This window comes from Gossypium raimondii, chromosome 9, assembly GCF_025698545.1.
Source record: "Gossypium raimondii isolate GPD5lz chromosome 9, ASM2569854v1, whole genome shotgun sequence".
Taxonomy (NCBI): Eukaryota; Viridiplantae; Streptophyta; class Magnoliopsida; order Malvales; family Malvaceae; genus Gossypium; species Gossypium raimondii.
Genome location: NC_068573.1, coordinates 39,477,898 through 39,496,077, shown reverse-complemented (window position 1 = coordinate 39,496,077; position 18,180 = coordinate 39,477,898). Strand labels below are relative to the sequence as shown.

General features: G+C 32.0%; 1 protein-coding gene across 3 annotated transcripts; it reads left to right on the top strand.

Annotated features, from left to right (window-relative positions):
- The first annotated feature begins 9,794 nt into the window (after positions 1–9,794).
- Positions 9,795–18,106, top strand: LOC105799605 (ubiquitin carboxyl-terminal hydrolase 8). Of its 3 annotated transcripts, XM_052620465.1 has the most exons (14): positions 9,795–9,938; positions 10,098–10,401; positions 10,703–10,912; positions 11,311–11,452; positions 12,572–12,631; positions 12,723–12,818; positions 13,119–13,463; positions 13,548–13,688; positions 14,062–14,232; positions 14,563–14,820; positions 15,694–15,842; positions 16,082–16,636; positions 16,821–17,094; positions 17,602–18,106. In XM_052620465.1, the coding sequence occupies exons 2-14, from the start codon at positions 10,238–10,240 to the stop codon at positions 17,716–17,718; spliced, it is 2,682 nt and encodes an 893-aa protein (XP_052476425.1). In that variant the 5' UTR covers positions 9,795–9,938; positions 10,098–10,237; the 3' UTR covers positions 17,719–18,106. The 3 variants fall into 3 exon arrangements, with proteins under 3 accessions (XP_052476425.1, XP_052476427.1, XP_052476426.1); XM_052620467.1 differs by lacking the exon at positions 16,082–16,636; XM_052620466.1 differs by lacking the exons at positions 9,795–9,938; positions 10,098–10,401 and having other exon boundaries at positions 10,769–10,917.
- The last annotated feature ends 74 nt before the right edge of the window (positions 18,107–18,180 follow it).

Sequence of the window (18,180 nt, the reverse complement as noted above, 5' to 3'; positions counted from 1 at the left end):
TACATGCTCTATAAAAATAAATCAATTTTAATCAAAAAACAAATATTTCTATGATCATTCATCTGCTAAGAACAGTTATTTTCCAATCCAAACTGCATAAATCCAATCCAAATTCATAAATAGAAGCATCTCTATTTCTCAATCCCATTATTTTCCTACTAGTAGATAAACAATTTTAGCATAACTGTAATGGCCCAAATTCAAAATTATCGGAATAGTGGTTTCAGAACCACAAATCCAATTTAAAGAGAAATTTATTTTAATATTTTTGCATGAATATTGATATGATAGGAAAACCGTATGAAAATATCGATAGAAAAATTTTACTGATTAAGCGGTTAGTTAGAAAAAGAAATTATTGAAGAAATTAGGTAAAAATATGATGTCGAGACTTCGATCTCGTAAAACCGAGTTAAAAATATTTTTATAAATATTTATGAAGTGTTAGTAATATGGTATTAAAATTTCGTTAGAAAATTTTAATGTTTGGGTAGTCAATTAAATAAAAAGGACTAAATTGAAAAAGGTGTAAAAGTTACTAGAGGGATTAAATAGCTCAATTGTGAAATGCGGAGGGACATAAATTGCAAATAACCCCAAAAGGAGATATTTTGGGCGGCATACGCTGAGAAAAATCAGGAGAATTGAAGAAATAAGGGTAAAATTGGAAAAATCAGGAGAATTGAAGAATTAAGGGTAAAATTGGAATATTACAAAATTTGCTTTAAAAGTTAGGACTAAAGTGGAATTATCTAGATTTCTCTTTATTTTTCTGCACTCTCATCAGCAAAAAAACGTCCTAAGGGTTTCTTCAAGCTGGTTTTTCATAATTTTTGCACCAAGTGAGTTAATTCTTGCCTTTTTCTTGTAATTTTTGTGTTTCTAAGACTTTTACAACTAGGTCCTATTACTAAATTCATTAGTTTTTGATTTTATGAATGATATTGAAAGTTGATATGAATATGTTCTGGAAGTTTATGAGGAAATAGGATGAAATTGATGCTTTAATTTGTTTATGAGATGATTTTATTAGGTAATTCCAATAGAAATTGATTTGTAGAACCTAATTGTGAAAAAGTTTGGAATTAAAGTTTAGTGCTGAAATTCTGATTTCCAAAGGTTATAAGGTAGTTTAAAGTGATATAATAAAGTGTTGATTGAGAAAAATCAGCTCAATTGAGAGGTTAATTGAGCAGGGACGGAATTATCATTGTTGAAAGTTTAAGGGAAAAATGGTAATTAACACCATGCACTAAAACAGTTTTGGACAGCAGCAGTACTTTGACTTTGAAAAATCACCAAAAATTGTAGAGATCGAATTAGAGGATGAGTAAAATATGAAATTAAAGATTATTGAGTCCAGTTTCTTATAAAAGAAACGGTGTAAGCAATGGAATTGTAAATCATGAGATATAATAGATTTTGTGAGACAAGGTCAGAATGAATTCGGGTTCCCCTATTCTGACTTTGGAAAATCATTAAAAATTGTAAAAAAATGATTATGAGTTATAATTTATATGCTTAGAATCCTTAATGAGTCTATTTTCTGAATAAATAAAGGGAAGCATCATCCTAATTCTGTACAATGAGATAATTATTTTTTAGTGAAGAGGGGTCAGAACTGTCATACAGTGAATCAGGGGAAACTTTAAAGAATAAATTGTACTTATTGGCTAAACCAAAAATTCTGAAATTTTTATGGTAAGAAGATAAGTGAGTCTAGTTTCAGGGAAAATTAACGGATCTTAATTTGGAGTTCCGTACTCAAGATATAAATAATTTAGTGACTGTGACTCAGTGAGGCAGCTTTGAATGCACTATAAATAATAATGGAATTGTAGAGAAAGTTACATATGAACATGAAATGTATTAGATTAATGATTAAATTTATTTATTTAGATCCGGAAAATTCAAATACGAAGCAAGATCGAGGAAAAGAAAAAATTCGGGATTAGTAGATTTTTGTTTACGAACAATTGTCGAGGTAAGTTCGTGTAACTTAAATTATATTCTTAAATGCTTGAAATGTTTGTTATTGTTGTGAATATGAGTTGTATGTTTATTGTATGATAATTGATGAAGTATTGATATACTTGATGAAAAGAGGAAATAAATCCCGGTTGAATGAAAGGAAAATTCGATGGATCTCTGAAAAGGAATTGACGGTAAAAAGGATCTAGCCCGGACGGGTGATCCTATCCTGATATAGCCCTCCCGAAGAATATGTGGAAAATGGATTTAGCCCGAACTGGTAATCCGAATTAGGGTCTGAATTTAGCCTGGACTGGTAATTCAGATCCAAGCTCATTAGAGTAATTGTCGTTGCAGGGGATTTAGCCTGGTGGTAATCCCGACAATACTCGTGAGTTTATATTACTGTGATTTAGCTCGACAGTAATCCCACCGTAGGGATGAGGTTCATGGAGTGTGCTCTCTGAAATGGAAATGTGCGCACATGAATATGAATTGACGGGCCCGGATTTGTACACTTAGGTGTACCCCTGAATATCCATCGAGATTCCAAGTAGTTCAACGGGATAAATATGGAAAAATAACAAGGAAATAGAAATCATGGAATTGATGAGCTCATCAATCATTTATCTTTGTAATGAATTTGTATGAGGTTGAGTTTGTATGTGATAGGTATATGTTTATGTGAATTGGATGTGTGCTTGTGTTATTAAATGATGGATGTATAAGTATGGTAAGTATAATTGCTGTTGCATGAACTTACTAAGCACAAAGTGCTTACCCTGTTTCTTTTTCCCCTGTTTGTAGAGTTAAGAGCTCGGAGGTCGGATTTGGTCGGAGACACATCACACTATCAATCTCGAGATCTCGGTACATAAAGGAACTTTATTTTGGAAATCAATGGCATGTATAAGCTAGTAAATTAGATGTTAATATGAAATGAATGTATGGTTAGCCATTGGTATGGCTAACAAATTTTGGTTTTGGTATGTGATGAAATTATCTTATGAATATGATAAATCTATCTTGAAAAAAAAATTCGGTAAAATCTGGTAATGCCTCATGCTCTATTTCGGCGACGAATACGGGTAGGGGGTATTACAATAACATTACCATAATTTAATCAAAATTTAAGTTTTTCTTTCCCTCTAATATTTTGGAAGTTCACTTCTTTTTCAGAGGAATCAATAATCATAACAATCTTTTGAGATAAGGACACAAATTATCATCTAGAAAATCGGCTAATCCTGCATTTAATTGCAAAATGTTTTACAAAGTAAAATAAAAGAAAATCAAATTAAATTAAATTCTAAAAGGAAAATGTAAATGAAAGCTTACGGGAAAGGAAGCTAAGGTAAGCCAAATCAATTTCAATGTTGCTTGTTTCTGCAATAAAACAAAGCAAAAAAAAAAAGAAAAAGAAAAAAGATGAGATTAAATGAAGAAACTAAGCTTGCGATCTCAATAAACATTATAATAAATTCATTCAACTCGAATCCCATGCAATTTCAAAATTCTGAGAACTTCATTGTGATATGACAATATCAACTCCAGCCACTATATTAGAGCTTGCACAAGTATACTGTCATAATATGACTCAAGTATTTTATAACACCCCTCATCAAATAAGTGCTGCCTACTTCCTACTCCTCAGCTAAACTCTTTTCAATTAAAAATAACTAGAAACTGCAAGTAACATACATAACAGATCATCTAAAACGATCTAGCCTAATGTCACTATTGAAGTCTATGTTAAAAAAAGAATGCATGAATCAAACATTAAGCAAAATATAGACAAACTTAAAAAAGAATTCGCAAAATATCCGTATCTCGGTACTCGCACCAAATTCCAAAGAAAAGAGATCAATGTAATTAGTAAACATTAAGCAAAATACGATGAAAACAAACAGAAAATGGAAGAAGAAGAAGAAGAAGAAGAAGAAAATGTAGTTACCGGATTAACAAGTTATACCAATTAACTCTTAAATAAATCTAGTTGTTAAGTGTATCACTAAAAAATAGTCTCAGATTGTTTGTTTACTTAAAAAATTAAGAACAATTTTTGTATATAATTTTGGCCAACACATTTTATATATTAATTAATGCAAAGTGTGAAGGAACGACTTTTCAAACAAGTCTCTAACAACTAAATGGTGCTATAGTTAACATATAATGCAAATAGTTAAAATTATGATCAATCGCTCTTGTCTACTTATTTTTAATAGTATAAGAATTAAACTATTCAATTTATTCTGAAATTAACTAAGTTACTTTTTCAACAATATTAGATAAGAATTTCCTACATATTTCTATCAATTATTATTTTTACTTAATGGATGATTTTATATATATAGGAAATGAAATACCAAATCAACATCTTAAGAAAAACACCACCACATGTTGCCAAATCCATTAATTATTGAAGTATATGTTAAAAAAAGAAACACACAGAAAGTCAGAAACAAACATTAAGCAGAAATATGGTACTCGCATTAATACACACAGAAACAGAAACTCAAAAAAATAATTCGGCAAAATATCTGCATCTGGTACTCGCACCAAATTCCAGTAAAAGAGATCAATGTAATTACTAATTAGTAAACATTAAGCAAAATACATACAGAAACAAACATAAAATGGAAGAAGAAGAAGAAAATGAAGTTACCCGGATTAACTAGAAACAAACAGCCAAACAGAAAATGAAGTTACCCGGATTAACCAGAAACAAACAGACAGAAAATGGAAGGGAATCATCAAGGGATCCATTGTTAATGATTTCTTAAAAGATTCAGACGCAAAAATTAAACAAAATACAACGATTGTGAATGGTTTATTTTGACAAAATTATTCTCAAAATAGAGCTCCATTTACCTTAAATTGGGTGGAGGATCGGAGGTGGATCGGTATTTTGGAATTGGGAAAAAAAGGGAGGAGGGCACGATATAGGTTAGGGATTTTGGAAGATTGGTGGAAGAAGGAAGTGAAACAAAATTTAAAACATTTAACTTAAAACTTAAAAGTAGCATATTTTAAAAACTATAAAATATATTTATATATTTAATATATATTCGGGTCGTGCCCGACCAAATTTTTTTGCCTGAGGCCCGGCCTATTTTTAAAACGGGCCTCATTTTTGTGCCCAAGCCCATATTTTGGGCCTATATTTTTACCCGAACCCTCCTATTTTTCAGGTGGGCCGTCGGGCTGTGCCGGGCTGTCCGGCCCATTATCACCTCTAAATTTCCACCCAACTGTTATACTTGTTTCATTCCATTACAATTATATTACATTCCTATATAATCATCATTTTGCTACAACTTTATTCAATTACGGCAAACCAAATCTAACATAAGTTGTTCGAGCCGTCTATAAGGCTTCTAAACTTGTCTTGAACAGCCCAAAACGAAGGGGAAAAAAAGCTTGGTCCTAAGTCCTGACTCCACAATTTGGAGCAGTCCGGAGCCTTTGGACCTTTGGCTACAAGCACTGATATGTTTATTTAATATGAGTTGTCAATGTTACTTTCACTATATATTAATTTTATTCTTTTTGTATTTATTATCATATTTATTATCATTTGCACTATTATATCTTTATTTCCATTGAATTACTGTTGTTAAACTTTTCGCTTCTATATACATATATGCACATTATATGTATGTTTGTATATGTGGAAATGCAATTAAAATATAATATTAATAAATTTAAAAAGATATATACATAATGTTAGGGGTGTACATTCGGTTAACCGACCTGAAATAGCTATAACTGAATTAACCGACCTTCCAAAATTTTTAACCGTTAACCGAATCAAATTTTTTTAAAAACAAATAAACCGAATCGAAATTTTTTCTGTTAATTAGGTCGGTTAACCGAAAATTGTATGGTTTTTATTTTTGGTTAAAAATTAACCGAATTAACCGAATTACCCGAATTGAATCACTACATAATTAAAAATATTACATAAGTCTTTGAATCACTACATAATTAAAAACATTACATAATTCTTGAAATTAACACATTGTTGAAATGTAAGTCTTTAATATTCTCCATTTATTTATATCCATTTCTTCTCTCCCAAAAATCTCCATTTGCATTAAACCTAAAAAAAACACGTGTAGTTGGGTAGATAGTTAAGAGTTAGACTTTAGTTTTATTTTTATTGGGTTGGTAATTGGGTAGACTTTAGTTTTAGTTTTATTGAGTTGGGTAGACTTTAGTTTTAGTTTTATTGGGTTGGGTAATTGGGTAGACTTTAGTTTTAGTTTTATTGGATTGGGTAATTGGGTTGGGTTGGATAATTTTATTTATTAATTTTTTCGGTTAACCGACCGGTTTCGAACCGAATTAACCGTTAACCGAAAAATCATAAAAAAATTAACCGACCCCCGACCGAAAAATTTCGGTTAACCGACTGATTAACCGAATTCGGTCGGTTAACCGAATTTTTTCGGTTTTACCCAAATTATGCACACCCTTACAAATCATAGACCAAAAATTTCATCAAAATTACAAATTACAAATGATACCTAGGTTCTTTTCATCCTTCCACTCTCAACCCGTTTCTTATAAATGGGAATAAAAAGTTTTACGATAAATTAGTTTGTATTCTTGTGCGATATACGGATCATTTGTGTATATATATATTTTTAGTTTTATATATTATTTGGTATTCAAGTTTGACATTTTTTTCTAATGTGATGCCTATGTTATTTTCTCGTCCAATTTGATACCTATATTTGATAAAAGTAACGTGGTACCTATGTTAACTTTTTAGTGTTTAATTCAAGTTTTAAGGTTGATTTGATGGATGTTAATTGCTAATTAGGTTTGAATATTTCATGATTTTATTAATAGAATAAATTTAGTGTTAATTATAAATTTGTTTAGTTTTGCATTTAATTTGTCAAATACAATATGATAGATGTGACTTGTTCGAGTTTTAGGAATGATTTGATAAAATCTAATTGCTAATATTATTAACTAATGATTAATTTTCATCAAATGAACTTTAAAAGTCAACTTAAACATTAAAAGTTAACACTATTATCTTTAGATACCAAAATATATAATTTTTTATATAATCAAGTAATTGTTTTCTATATATCTGAACAATAAATAAATAAATTTCGTATTCTACTGTTATGTCTTTTGTATTTCTGTTATTTATATTTTGCGTGTATAATGAAATTGTGACAAACAAATATTAGCTCATTGATTGTCTAAGTTTAAACTGATGATGAGTGACATTGTAAGAGCGTTTATATTGCGAGAAAAACAACTTACTTCAGTAGATAATCTAAACGAGTCCGTAATACCATAAAAGAATCAAATCGAGCATTTGATTCAAATACTGAATAGGATTATTATGTCGTCTACAATTCCAATTGAGGATATGACTAGTATTGGCTATCGGAGCAGTTGACTCCACGGGTAGAAACATAAATGTATTCATTGGCAAAATGATACATTAGACTAGACCCAATATGAGTTAATTCTGAATCCATCTGAGAATTAATTTACTTGTGACATTCATTGTGTGATTTACCTAAATCTTAAGTTTGTTACTGACCATGTATGTGTAACTTATGTGCTTTGATATAAGTGGAGGCTTATGCTTGATCGAGCTAACAGCCGATATGTTGGGTACATGACTTGTATATGGCATGGCTTTATTAGTAACAATGAAATTCATAACTCAATTAAAGAGTTAATAATATTCTCTCATTGGTATTATGTGAATTGATAAATATAGAATGTGGTCACGGGTTGTTTGTTCTCGAACAAGTAATTTATCACAGTCATTTGTTGACAATGGTCATATTAATCATTAATAAGACACAATGGTGACAATGAGATAAAATAGGAAAGTATTAAGTGAATAGATTTAACTCAAATGAATCAAGGATATCATATGATGATAATACACACATGGTGAGGCCATTGGACTAAGCAGTTGGATGAATTGCTTTCATAAAGAGTATACAATAAGGAGTTTTCAATCATGATACTTATGCACTGACTTCATGATTAAGTAATTGCGAATTATTGGAATGATACTTCTGGACATAATTGCAATTATTAGAGCCTAATTGTATAAGTTCGATTGATCCCTCCGCTAGCTTAACAAAAACTTGATCGGACTGTATTTGAACTAGAAGTAAATTTAGTGACTTTGGAAATAATTTAATTGAGTTGATTTATTCGATGTGGAATTAAATTGGGAGATCGTAATAATTGTTCAACTAGAGAATTTGATTAAAAAATTTTATTGAAAAATTAATTTGGAAAATCTATGTAATTTTTGAGAAATTTAATTTTGATCTAATAAAATTAAATTAATCAAATTAAAATGATATTTTTAGAAATTATTTTTCAACTCAGACAATTGACCCAATGAGTAGTTGAATTTGAAAATTGGACCTGATATCATAAATTGGGCCTAGGAGCCCAAAACCGAGACTAAGACCTAAAAACTGGTCGAATCAGGCTTGATATGTGAAACCGGGCAAACAGTCCAACCGGTGGTTTGTCAAATTTCAAACCTTCCTCCTATACTTTTTGAGATCATAATAAATTTAACCTTTAATATTTATATTTTCTATTTTTTAACTCTTATTTTTTAGTTAAATTTAATCTTTAATATTTTTAAAAATAGTCAAATTACTTTTCTTAATAAAATGATGACTAAAACATTAATTTTTAACATTATTGGTTTGTCAACTCGCATGACAGTTTATGTGCACATCATGCTAATGATATCACTTGTCTTATGTTTTACATCAACAAATAACTAAAAAATTGTAAAAAATAAAAAAGCAAAACTATAATTTGATAAATATAAAAACCAATAAAAATTCTAAAAATTAGCATGGAATACTTATGAATTGTCATGCAAGTTGCAATGTTTAAAAATATAACATTTTAATTAGTCTTTTTGTTAAAGAAAATCATTTCAACTTTTTTCAAAAGGTTGATCTTTTTAAAAGTTACGCCAAATTTAATTAAAAAATAAGAACCAAATTAACAAAAATGTAAACATTTCCTTAAAATTGACATTATGATTATTTTTTAAAGTTGTTCCTCATATGCTTTTAAACCTTCAACTTTATTTTGAATATTTTTATTTTTCAAATTCTACTATTTAATATTTTTATCATAATTTTATTATTTATAAAAATACAAATATTTATGAGATAAAATGCATGGTTCAAAAACTAATTATAAAAATAAAAGGTATAATGATTTTCTGCACTTTAACTTTACAAAAAATATTTTAGCTTTTGAACTTATATTTTTTTGTCAAATCATCTCAAATCGATAGAAAAGTTAACATTTGTTAACTTTCTTGATGTGATATATATGAATTGCCACGTGGATAGCATGTAAGCATTTGATCACTTTTTAAAAATTTTAAAATATTAAAATATATTTTCATAATTTTAAAATAATTTTAATAATTTTAAAAATTAATTAAATATTGATGTGTCATTCACGTGGCAATCCACGATATTTCACATCAATAAAGTTAAAAGACAATAATTACATTTCTATCTATTTTGAGATAATTTGATAAAATATAAAATTAAGAACTAAAAATACGAAAATCAAATAAAAGAGTAAAAGACTAAACTGACTTTTTTTTAAAATAAAATTAAAGGATAGAATAAATCATTATATTAAAATAAAATAAGAAAATTACCGGTTCGCCACGATCTCAACTTAAGTTGGGCTCATATACTTTTACATGCCACGTGTCAAATACTAGTCCATCAATCAGACTGCCCCCACCAAGAACTCTCTACATAGTCCACAATCTCCACCCACAATCTCATCAGAGGCGCGTGCAACCCACTTCTCTCCTCCGGACGCCGGAGGCTTTTAGAACCATTTGAATTTTGTGGAAAGAAAAAAAAAACGACGACGCAACACGAAGAGCAAGCAGTCATTCTTCTTCAATTTCTGCGGTTTATATTTTTCTATTTTCTATTTTAAATTTTTATTAATTAATAATTGAAAAATGCGGTTGTTTACTTACTTGGGGGCTGTCATAATTATCTTTTTTATTTAATAATTATAAAAAGGAATTAAAATTTTCAATGTTTTGTTATGAACGGTCTTTTCAGAAAGCTCAAACATCTCAATAATCATCGCCGAAACAACAACGCGTTTGCTATCGGTGACGCTCGCGTATCTTTCTATATTCACTCTCAGGCTCTTCAAGGCGGTGTTGTGGAAAGCCCTACGCGCCTTATTATTTTTCTCCATGGACGACCTATTCTCCTCCGAGGACGACGATCACCTCTTCGACCTCGATTACAACCCTTACGCTCGCAAGCGCCCTCTCTCCTCCCGCCTCGATCGCGACGATTATGATGAAACCGACGAGGAGGAGGCTAATCGCCAGAAACTCTACCTAGTTCCGTATAGGTGCGTCTTTAATTTTGTTTTTTACCTCTTCTGTTTGGTGGCCGGGAGAAAGAGACACAATGTGAACTGGATTTTGGGTTTAGAAAATGTCGGAATAAAGAAATTATACTTTTTCTTATCTTCTTTGGTGGAATGATTTTATAGCTTATTATTGTTATTATTTTTATTTTGAATTAAGTTTTAATCAGTTGCATGGTTCTGTTTTTCACTTGCTTGCTATAAAAAATCCGATTCATAGGGTTTTTTTTCCCCTTATTTGCATATATATTTTTTTGCAATTATAAATTCCTTTTAATTTCAGATGGTGGAAGGAGGCTCAAAGAAGCGTTGCTGATGAAATAGTAGGCATTTTGTACAATGTGTTATCCAACTATGACAATGCCGATTCTGAAATTGTACTGGACTTGAGGAAGGAAGAGAGTTCAGGGACTAGGGTTAAGATGGACGAAGGGGTTTCAAGCCGTGAATATGCCTTGGTTAAGGAAGCATTGTGGCTGCGTACTCTTAAATGGTGAGGCAAGTTTGTTTCACAATGCTATTAGTGTTTCATTATCTAGTCTAGTAAGACTTACGGGAATGCTCATGTTAAGAAATTTGCTAGACTGTAATAGAGAGATTTATGTTTCAGCTTTTCTGATATTTATTTAGTCTAATACTTCCATACTACACCCTCCGTTTTATGTAGTATAGGTTTTGAAATAAACTAAAATCTTATCTAGCTGAAATAGTTTTGACCATTTTCTATGAATGTTTTGGTATGGCTGCCTTTGTTTCATGGAAAGCATTTTCTTGAATGTGTTATGATGGAGAATATGGTTTAGTGACAACTTATGGTACTTACCTTTTGTTTTCTAAGGAGATGTTGATTCTACAATCCTTTTTGAGTATTCGTGTGCTCGTCTTTTATAGGCACAATGACTCCAAAACATCAGAGGAAGATGATAGGTACCATTGTGTTGCCGAGGGTCAATCACAAGAAGTGTTTCCTTTGCAGATAAGGCTTTCTTTTTCACCAGGAACAAATTCATTGTTAGTAAAGATCAGTTTAAAGGTCATTTCCCTTTTCCAATCCCTTATTACTTTTTTTTATGGAGTGTTTGTAACTGAGCTGCATGATTTTGGTCTGTGAATCAATGCTGTCTGTAACCCTTTTCCTTCTTTTTGTATTGTTTCATCTTGGGTGAAATTCCTCTTCCCTTTCAATCTAGAGGAAGAGATCATTTCTTATGATGCTAGTCCTGTCTTTAGGCTCATGTCATCTTGAGATGTCTTTCGGTGCTAGAATTAAGGTGTACTCTATGAGAAAATGGCTATCAGATTCACTACTGAAATAGGTGAGTTTAAATTGTGATATCTATTTTGCTACTAAGTTGACAAACTTAGATGAATATGACTTATTTGAAGGTAATGAAACTGTAGTTGGGTAGTATTAGCTTGTGACTCTCAAGGCCGTAGATGATTACTTGAAATATTATAGTACAAACACACAAAAACACACATGTGCATAAGTCCTAACTATATAGGTTAGGGCTTATCTTGCTGAATGAATATGCAATCAAAATATGGTTTTCGGTCGTATCCATGAACAATTAATTGGATTCTTATGGTTGTTGATGCTATTATCTTAATATCCGTGTTCACATTTTCTCACCTCATTGACTGGAATTTTTTTCCTTCTAGGTCGTTTTTGAAGTGATGTTAAAATCCTTTGAAGCAGTACTACATAAATAATAATTGGCCTATCTATTGAATTTAACTGGCCCAAAAATAACATGTTTGAATTATTGTGAACAAGCATTGCATGATACTTTTTGAGCATGAGCCCTTTTTTGCTTGCAGATTGCAGTTGTTTTTATTCATCATTCATCCCATTATAGTACTTCCATTTGTCCTTGAACACTCATTATTTGCATCTTCTATCATATTGAGTTATGATATGCTGCTTGTAAAAATATAAATATAGTTAGTAGAATATGGTGATGATCCAGTATTGATCTGTGGGTCCATTTCCTGGCAGTGGAATGTGGTTTTGGTTGGTGAAAACGCATGCTATCTGTAAAATATGTCAGGGATTGGTCTCTCTTTCTTTATAGGTCTTGACTCTCATGCCATTCTTGCTTTTTGATTTAGTTTGTCATGTCCTCTATTTGACAGCGGTTTGCATTTTCAGGACAATGCAGTCGATTTTTATAGGAGAGCTTGCAGTATTTTCAATTCCCAATCTGAGTTGGTAGGTTTTGTTATGAGCTACTAATACTTCATTTAAAATGGTTCCATGTTTTAGTGAAAGTGATGTATGCTTTTCTTTCATTCTTGTGCAGTTGCAGATTTGGGACTTCTCAGGGCAGACAAGCCAGTTTGTTATGAATGAAATTATCAATTTGCCCAAATTTTCTCCTGGGAAACAGGGGAAAGAGGTGTGACTAGTTGATCTATTACTTTTTTTTTTAGTATTATCATATAGCTGTAGCATCAATACACTTAGTTGCTTGAAACCCTGCTCCTATGCTATTTATTGTGCTTTTTCAATAGATCCTAAAAATATATGAAGGCTAGGACTCATAATCTACTTCCATTACTCTTACCAGCGGAAGTTCCTTGGTTTTAATAATTTGGAGATTCTGTTTATGTGTGTATCTCTGTTCCTGGAAGCTGTTATAAACTTTTTTCTCTCTGTTCTGTTTTTGTTTTTTGCCTCCTGCCCTTTTCACATCCAGGTACTTCTTGAATTGCATGTTCATGGGTTTTTTGTTTTTACAAACAAGACTGATGAGAGATTGGCAGAACCGATGAAGACAGAAAATAGCTTTGGCAAGAGTCGAGTAAGGATGAATATGAATAGTGACAACCTGAGCTCACAATTAATGCTAACCAACACATCACTGTCTGGTAGTGGTTATAGGGGCATTGGTGTGTTGGGCTTTGCAGGACTACAAAATCTTGGAAATACTTGTTTCATGAACAGTGCAGTACAGTGTTTGGTGCATACTACACAGCTTGTTGATTACTGCCTTGGAGACTATGAGAAAGATATAAATCATGAAAACCCTCTGGGAATGCACGTATGATACTGCATCTTTCATTCAAGAATTTTCTTTCTTCAGATTTGTTTACTTTTTTCTCATATTTGTCTGTTGCTTGCTTAGGGTGAACTTTCTTTAGCATTTGGAGAGTTGTTAAGAAAGCTATGGGCTCCAGGTGCAATGCCAGTGGCTCCAAGAATGTTCAAGTTTAAACTTGCTAAGTTTGCTCCCCAATTTGATGGATATAATCAGCACGACTCACAAGTTAGTAAAGTTACTTGCTTAAAAGAATTGTGGTTTCAGTTTTCTCATTTGCTTTTCTGCTAATGATGGCTTACTACCTGTGGCATGAGAAAGAAAATGTTTCAATTATGAAACTCCTCATAGTTCAACAGCTAAAATATGCTTTGCTGATAATTTTAAAATGTAATTTTTCCCATTTCCCCTCTCACATATTGTGTAAATAAAAAGGGATGAGTATGTACTGTGTGCCAGACTTCTAGTTCTTTTGATTTGGGTTCAACCCCTAACAACCTCATTGTCCATGTAATGAGTAGGCCAACTTTTACTTTTTTCTTTGAAAAGTGAAGGTTCCTTTTTCCCTGCCAATAGTAATTATGTTTTACGGTTGACTTAGGAGTTTCTTGCTTTTCTGCTGGATGGCCTTCATGAAGATTTGAATCGTGTAAAATGCAAGCCATATATAGAAGCCAAGGATGCGGAGGGGCGTCCAGATGAAGAAGTGGCTGATGAACACTGGCTAAATCACTTGGCTCGCAATGCTTCCATCATAGTTGACATCTTCCAAGTGAGTCCTTTGAGTTTGAAGCGTCTTGTAACTGATTTTGGAATTTATACTATTATAAAATTTTCCAAGTATTCCTCTCTCTCTCTCTCTATATATATATATATATAAAATATTTTTGGCTAAATTCCTCTATAGTTAAAAGCTTCCTCAAATGGCTGTTTATTAGCATCAGAAATAACTTGAGTTTCTGCTTTTTAATTATAATTAATGTTCGAAGTTGCAGTGGATCTTCATCTGCTTTTATGTTCTAGGTGGATTGTTTTTTTTTTACCTTTACAAAGAAACTTGTTTAAGTGAACTAAATCATGTTCAAATTTTCTTTTATTCTAGGGTCAGTACCGGTCAACATTGGTGTGCCCTGTTTGCAAGAAGGTCTCTGTGACATTTGATCCATTTATGTACCTAACACTGCCATTACCTTCAACAACTATGCGGACGATGACTTTGACGGTTTTTAGTACTGATGGGATTATGTTGCCCATGCCATTTACCATTACTGTTCCCAAGGGTGGGAGGCTCAAGGATCTCATTGACTCGTTAAGTTTGGCATGTTCTTTAAAAGATGATGAAACCCTGCTTGTGGCTGAGGTATGCAGCTAGACATTTTTTGCTTTTTCATATGAAATAATGTTATTTCTGTTGTATGTCATTATTAATGACTAATAATGATTTCAATATCACAGATGTATGGCATTTCTTCACCAGCATCATGAATGTCTTTAGTCACTTTTGCTAATTTAAGGATGTTAATAAATCACAATAACAATAAATATTTTGAATGTTTTTTAGTTAGGTCATTTTTCTAGCTTTAGATTGATTGTGGATGTTTCACTAGTATTATGCTGTGGATCTTTCATTGTTTCTCCATTTGTCTTCTGGAAGTTTAGACCTAGACCATTTTACTCGTCACAAAAACTCCTAAAAACTTGTGTTTTATTTAGGTTAAAATATGCTATAGGTCCTTGTAGGCTTTTGTACTTTTTGCATATTTGGAATTTAGTCCCTTTACTTTTCAGATTTAAAAGTTGAAGTTCAATTGTTGACATGGTTAAAATTTTTCTGTTAAATTCAAGTTCATTACAACACCTGTTTTTTGTTACATGTCTACTGAGTGACTATTTCTTTTGTTATAAAAATGTCACACTAGCAAAGTTAACAGAAAGATTTTAATGGTGTTAACAATTAAACCTCTGTTTTGAAATATGAAAAGTAGGACTAAATACCTGAAAATAAAAGTAGAGGGACTAAATTCCAAACGTTAAAAAGGTACAGTAACTTGAAGCATATTTTAACCGTTTTATTTACATGGACAGGACTTCAATGTTGGGGGGGGGGGGAGCTTTTACCCACTTTTGCTGTTTATTAAAGAAAATTTTTAGCAATTTGGATAGCCTAGAGATAGCATCCATAGTTCTACACTAATGTTTCATTATAGAAACTAACTTTTGAACTTCTATGCAGATATACAAAAATCAGATTTTTCGTTTACTGGATGGTCCATCAGACTCTGTAGCCTTGATTAGAGATGATGATAAACTTGTCGCCTATAGGTTACCAAAAGTTAGTGAGACATGCCCCTTGGTCGTGTTCTCACATCAGCAGCTGGAAAGGTGAGTTTGCTTACCTATTGTCATGATTCTTGTGGCCTGGACGATTTTAATTTCTTAATTTGGATAAACAAGCTGCTCTTTGCCATATTCCTATTATTCTAAATTCAGCCAATCTTACATCTTCATTGCCATTTATAAAAGAAAAAGGGTGCAAATTACTTTTTTCCTTTTTGCATCTCTCTTTTCCAAATTTGCAATTTCATATTTTATCTACTTATTTAGTTGAACTATGTTATCAGGCCTTATGGTTTTGGTGCGATGGCACCAAACTGGAAGTTATTCGGTGTTCCTCTTATAGCAAGGATAGAAAATCTTTCAAGTGGATCTGAGATCCATTACCAGTTTCTAAAATTACTTCGCCCATTTCTAATGCCAGTTGAAGATGTGGTAAATGATTATGATGGTGATGAGACAAGGAATACTGTTAACGAGAATTCTAAGGTGGAGGGTATTGTTAGCCCTTTAGTTTCATATTGTGATGCAGGTCCAGACAGTGGAGAAGAGAATGATGTTCATCTGAATGCTGACTTCAAATTCTACCTGGTTGATAAGCCAGGGTCATCAGAGATAAAGATGAATGACCCTGTACCAATCTCAAGTTTAACCAAGAATTTGGATGTGACTGTTCACTGGTCAGATAAGATGATTGAAAAGTATGATACATGCCTTCTCAGCTCATTGCCTGAGGTTTTCAAGCCTCAGTTGTTTGCAAAAAGGCATGAAGAATCCATTTCCTTGTATAAATGTCTGGAAGGTTTCTTGCAAGAAGAACCTTTAGGACTAGATGATATGTGGTTAGTTGTTTCTTTTTCTAATAGATCCTTTGTTTCTACTCTTGACAAAGTTATATATTTGCTCTTCCATCTATAATATACACTTTTTTTTTAAGTTATAAGCAGAATTAATTTATTTTATTTTAAATTATGAAGTAATAATACTCGTCTTGAACCTGATAGTGAGGGTTATGGTCATATCTAGGTACTGCCCCAGGTGCAAGAAGCATCAGCAAGCCATCAAAAAGTTAGATCTTTGGAGATTACCCGAGATTTTAGTAATTCATTTGAAGAGATTCTCATATAGCCGTTTTTTTAAGAACAAGCTAGAAACATATGTGGACTTTCCAATTCATGATCTCAATCTCTCCAATTACATTTCCCATATTGATAACCAATTGTCCAATTGTTATCAATTATATGCAGTAACTAATCACTATGGAGGCATGGGAGGCGGTCATTATACTGCTTTCATTGATGTAAGTTTCAAATCTTTTCTACCTAATGTTCTTTGAATGTGTTTAAAGATTTACTGCCATTGAGTCCTGCTATTTTACTGACAAGAAATTGCATCTAGCTACCCATGAATGATAGGTTATAAAAATTTGTGATTTACTCATTTTCTCGAAAACTAATGCATCCTAATTATGATGCTATACTTTTCAAAAGCATGTATTTGTACCGTTGTAGCAATAGATGAAATAATAGGGGTATCATGTCTATTATCGGCTTATTGTTATTGACTTATATGTCAGTATCTGGTTGGTTGTCATTTTAAAGGTGGACCGAAAAAAAGAGTGTATATAATGGCAGCAGTGCTTACTCTCGGCAAATCAGTTTTGTACTACGACAATGGTTCAATATTTTATAGGCTGTAGCAGTAGAAATGGAAGCTCTAAAGTTTTTCTTTTAATTTCTCATCTAACTTGGCGTTGATTCTTACATGACTTATGGTCAATCCTCTAATTCTCTTTCTGCATTTTCAGCACGGGCACGGTAGATGGTACGAGTTTGACGACGACAGAGTTTTCCCCATCAGTGAAGACAGAATTAAATCATCTGCTGCATATGTCCTTTTCTATAGAAGAGTCCGGGAGATGTAATTTTAACGTAGTGAAACATATATCAGAATTTAAAGGCAGAACTCAAACCGGGGTTTTAATAAATGTGCGAACCCCATGAAAGCCAATACAGAATCTACTGAAAGTCAAAGGTATCAAAAACAAGACTGTTTTTGTTTACAGTTTCGAGGAAAAATAGGAGAGAAACACATCAGAGTTACAGATTCAGAAACTAGCATCGAAAAGAAGTAAGTTCTTTCAATGATCAAATTGTCATTTACATGTACATAAGCATTATCCAAAAAATCAAAAATTTGGAGCAACGCCAATTTTGTTGTAGAAGGGGATGCTTCTCTTGTCGTCCTTGGTTTCTATTGAACGTGTGAATTCTAAACTTGTGATTATGAAGCTTTGTTAGAGTTGATAATCTTACAGGTTTTTTGACAGCAGCTAAATTAAACTTGTTTTAGTGGCAAACCGGATGAAGATTTGTATAAAGATATT

What these genes read in the sequence shown, in the direction of transcription:
- LOC105799605 (XM_052620465.1), top strand. Translation starts at nt 10,238, where the DNA reads ATGGACGACCTATTCTCCTCCGAGGACGACGATCACCTCTTCGACCTC. An exon ending in TAGTAAAGATCAGTTTAAAG is followed by an intron (nt 11,453 to 12,571) that starts GTCATTTCCCTT and finishes TTGCATTTTCAG; the next exon opens with GACAATGCAGTCGATTTTTA. An exon ending in ATAATCAGCACGACTCACAA is followed by an intron (nt 13,689 to 14,061) that starts GTTAGTAAAGTT and finishes CGGTTGACTTAG; the next exon opens with GAGTTTCTTGCTTTTCTGCT.